At 37.7% G+C, this 4,873-nt stretch overlaps 1 protein-coding gene across 1 annotated transcript in view; it reads right to left on the bottom strand.

Moving 5' to 3' along the window:
* LOC108522145 (ankyrin repeat domain-containing protein 18A-like) overlaps positions 1–4,873 on the bottom strand; it is a 20,084-nt gene that overhangs the window by 1,361 nt on the left and 13,850 nt on the right. Inside the window, exon 4 of the mRNA XM_017862211.1 lies at positions 3,495–3,579. Coding sequence (XP_017717700.1) covers positions 3,495–3,579 — 85 coding nt within the window. The remainder of the gene's footprint in view (positions 1–3,494; positions 3,580–4,873) is intronic.

The raw sequence follows: 4,873 nt of genomic DNA on the forward strand, positions 1-4,873 counted from the left end.
CCAGCTCCACCTAAAATAAGTAAAATAATAATAATGTTTAAGTTAAAAAAGAAACATTACTATGAAAATAATATGTCACTTACAAAATGTGGCCTTTAGTACTTTTAGTGACTAGACATAACTCGAAGTTTGCTTAAATAGAAAAATAATCACATAAATAAAGTAAAATTTCTACTTATTTTAAGTGTAGATAATAGAGGATGTATCTGTGCAATGCTGTTTAGAGTAATCTGACAAAAATACAGTTAATATTGGTCTACTGAATATACATGATTTTAGAAAGGTAGTGTTTTATTAGTACAAAGGTTAAACGATGGCCAGGTGTGGTGGCTCATGCCTGTAATCCCAGCACTTGAGGAGGCCAAGCCAGGCAGATCACGAGATCAGGAGAGTGAGACCATCCTGGCCAACATGGGGAAACCCCAGCTCTATTAAAAATACAAAAATTAGCTGGGTGTGGTGACACGCACCTGTCCCAGCTACTTGGGAGGCTAAAGCAGGAGAATTGTTTGAAGCCAGGAGGTGGAGATTGCAGTGAGTCAAGATTGCACCACTACAGAGTGAGACCTTGTTTCAATAAAAAAAATTAAAAAATTAAATAAAGTCATCTTTTGCAATGAATGCATTGCTTTGAAATTCTTAGCAAAACTCTGCCCTTTATAAAGTTTAATTCATGTTTTACTTCAATAAATTTTACCTTAAGAAATTTCTATTCTCTACTCATAGCAAACTTTTTTATAGTAAATTTTCCTCTTTTTTTTTTCTAGGTTGTAGTCTAAATTAAGATGCTACCTGTGTAGATTTCTTCCAAAAGTATATTGAAGGATGCCAAATTTTGGAGTACAATTGAACCCATCATATAGGTAGTGAGCATAGGACCCTATAAGTAGTTTTTCAAACCTGGCCCACTCTGTTCTTATTTCCCAGTGTCTATTATTCCCATGTTTATGACAATGCGCAGCCGATGTGTAGCTCCCACATGAGTGAAAACATGAGATATCTGGTTTCTGTTTCTCCACTAGTTTGCTTAGGAGAGTGGATTCCAGCTGTATCCATATTGCTGCATAGGACGTGATTTTGTTCTTTTTATGGCTGCAGAGTATTCCATGGTATATATGGAATTTTCCAATCTACCTTGAATTTTCAATCTACCTTGGAGGCACCTGGATTGACTCCATGTCTTTGCTATTGTGCACAGTGCTGCAATGAACATACATGTGCATGCATCTTTTTGTTACAATGATTTATTGTCCATTCGGTACACCCCCAGTATAGGAATGGGGTTGCTGCATCCAACGGTCATTCTTAGTTCTTAATTTCCAAACTGCTCTCCATAGTAGCTAAACTAATTTACATTGCCCCAAATGGTGTGTGTGTGTTCCCTTTTCTCCACAGCCTCCCCAACATCTTTTTTTTTTTTTGTACTTTTAAACAAAAGTCGTTCTGGTTTGAAGGACTGGTTTTGTTTGGCATTTTTCTGATGATTACCAGTGGTAAGCGTTTATTAATATGTTTGTCGGCCACTTATGTGTGTTATTTTGAGAAGTGTCTGTTTATCTTCTTTGCCTATTTTTACTGGTGCTATTTATTTTTCACTTGTTGATTTGTTTAGGTCTCATGGATTCTGGATAATAGGTGTTTGCTGTATCCATATTTTGTGAATATTTTCTTCCATTCTTTGGGTTATCTGTTTAATCCCGCGATAGTTTCTCATGCTGTGCAGAAGCTTTAGCTTAATTAGATCACACTTGACAATTTTTGTTATTCTTGCAATTGCTTTTGAGGACTTAGCCATAAATTAATTGACAAGTATGATGTCCAGAAGAGTATTTCCTACGTTTTCTTCCAGGATTTTTATAGTCAGAGAACGTACTCTTAAGTAAGAAAAGCACAAACCTTTTTTTTTTTTTTTTTGAGATGGAGTCTCCATCACCCAGGCTATAGTGCAGTGGTATGATCTTGGCTCACTGCAACCTCTGTCTCCTGGGTTCAAGTGATTCTCTTGCCTCAGCTTCCCGAATATCTGAGATTACACATGCTTGCCAATACGCCTTGCTAGTTTTTGTATTTTTAGTAGAGACAGGCTTCATCATGTTGGCAAGGCTGGTCTCAAACTCCTGACCTCAAGTGATCTGCCTGCCTCGGCCTCCCAAAATGTTGGGATTACAAGTGTGAGCCACCACACCTGGCCAAGCACAAAGCTTTTAACATAAAAATGGAAATGAACGTTTTACTGTTTTGTGTAATTATAAAATGCAATTATTTTGAATTCTACTATATAATAAACATCCGTATGTGGGGTAAAGTGTTTGGATGCCAATAATTCAGTTGTGATTATGGGTGGGAAGAGTTGAAATAAACTTTTTAAAAATTTTTTTATTTTCAAGATGGAGTCTCGCTCTGTCACCCAGGCTGGAGTGCAGTGGTGTGATCTCGGCTCACTGCAACCTCCAGCTCCCAGGTTCAAGCATTTCTCTGCCTCAGCCTCCCTAGTAGCTGGGATTACAGGTGCCCACCACCACACCCAGCTAATTTTTTTTTGGACTTTTAGTAGAGACGGAGTTTCACCATCTTAGCCAGGCTGGTCTGAACTCCTGACCTCATGACACACCTGCCTCGGCCTCCCAAAGTGCTGGGATTATAGGCATGAGCCACCGTGCCTGGCTGGTGCAAAGAAACTTTAAAAGTGACATGAGCCAGGCACGGTGGCTCATGCCTGTAATCCCAGCACTGTGGGAGGCTGAGGCAGGCAGATCACAAGGTCAGGAGTTTGAGAACAGCCTGCTCAAGATGGTGAAACCCTGTCTCTACTAAAAATACAAACATTAGCTGGGTATAATGGCGGGCGCCTGTAGTCTCTGCTACGTGGGAGGCTGAGGCGGGAGAATTGCTTGAACCCGGGAGGGGGAGGTTGCAGTGAGCCAAGATGGCGCCACACACTCCAGCCTGGGTGACAGAGTGAGACACTGCCTCAAAAAAAAAAGAGGGGGTGTGAACCACAGCTAAACTACAATCAGTTAGAAAGTAAGCCAAAGCATCTCAAAGTATATCATCAGTTATCAGGCAACAACATGCTATTTCTAAAACCTAACTTAAATGCAGATTTTAAAGACATTTTAAACATATCAGTTTAGTCACATTTAGTGAATAAAGTTAGCAAATGGATATCTCTTGAAAATGAGAGCTCCAGGGAATTAAAAAATGTAAAGTTCCCATTTCCTTTCTGTGTTAACACAGCTAATTATGATCTTTACTTAACATGCATAAATGAACAGAACAACTCAGTATTTTACCAAATTAAAAACAAGAATTATATTAGAGAAGTGAAACCCAAAAGAGAAAGGGTCATATAACTAACCTCAGTCAAGTAGTTCTTGCAGTTATTTGAAGTCTGTGGATTTGAAGTAGGAATTCTTATGGGCATTTGGGGAATATATTTTCTGTTGAGGCCTATACTGGGAAGATTTTCAACACAACGTGACTCTGGGTCTCACCTTGTAGGAAGTGCTGAGAAAATACTTCACCTGCTCGTTCTCCATAAGGAGCTTGGTGTTGATCATTGCTATTTTCTTATTCGATCTGTAAAGACAGCAAAGACAAATGCTTAGTATTTCATTTTTCCTTAAATGATTCTTAATGACTTGCAGTTTTAAAACTTGCCCTGAGAGTAAACCAAATTACCCACTAGACAGTGTTTTACATCGAAGATGTGTGAGAGCATATCTGTTGTAAGGAATTATAATTTTAAAATCATTCTAAAGGAGCACCTGTGTTTCTAAGGTGATTTATACTGAACAAGCAGTTCAAACAAAGTAGACAGGGAAGAGATAATGGCTGCCAGTGATGTATGGTTCAAAAGGCAAAACTTGCTGCCTTCTAAAATGGCTCTACTTGTAAGATTCTGAAGTTCCATTAGAAATACTTGTATTTAAAGGGTAACGACACGGGAAAATGAATATATTGATTTGCTTGATTATAAGAACCACTTTACTAGAACTAATTATATCAAAACATCATGTTGTACTCCTTAACATAGGTTAAGAAAACTAAAATGAACAAAAAAAATCTAGGAATACTTGTGTTGAGTAAACCAGTTTTAGGCTTCACCCTTGTACATTTCACCCATTATCTAGGAACAATTAAACATTGGGCACTGAGGAATAATTCAGAGAAACAACTCCTAGGGGAGAACTAGACTGGCTGGTGATTAAAAAGAACTGAAGCATCTCTGAAGGCAATTAGCCCCAGCACTGTGACCAAGGCACTGGAGGTGGGGCTTGTTCTCTCTGCCTTCCGCACACTCCTTCAGGCTGAACAAGGTGTTATTTTTTAACCACTTTGTGAATTACACTTCTTTAAATTCCTGTGATAATTATTCACTATTTCACAAGGATGCCTTTCTGTAACATCTTGAAAATGTTACACAAATAGTCTTTCTTGAGGCACCCTCTAGTGATAATACTAAAGATCACAATCAAAAACAATTGTGCCCAGAGTAGCAGTACCACTTGACACTTTGGGTTTAGGTTGTGATCTATCAAAAATTAAATCAAAATCATTAATATTTCTATTTAGGGAAATTCTGACAAGTAATCTTATAACAAGATCACTTTATTAATTAAAAAACTTCAAAATACTTAGTGAAAAAAACTAACAGATCAGGTTAACTATATGAGACTTTTCAGGGGAAGAAAGCCATATGAAAGCAACAACAACAAAAAAATGAAGGGTGAGACAGAAACTATTCTTGACTAACATTTTAAAGGTAAGATTATTTACTAACATGATTTTCCAAAATCACATGATCAAATTAGCATTCACTTCCTACTAAAATCCTGAAACCATCTCACTAAAATTATGCTTTCAAAACAAA

Source organism: Rhinopithecus bieti, unplaced genomic scaffold (assembly GCF_001698545.2).
Source record: "Rhinopithecus bieti isolate Rb0 unplaced genomic scaffold, ASM169854v2 scaffold_64463, whole genome shotgun sequence".
Lineage (NCBI taxonomy): Eukaryota > Metazoa > Chordata > Mammalia > Primates > Cercopithecidae > Rhinopithecus > Rhinopithecus bieti.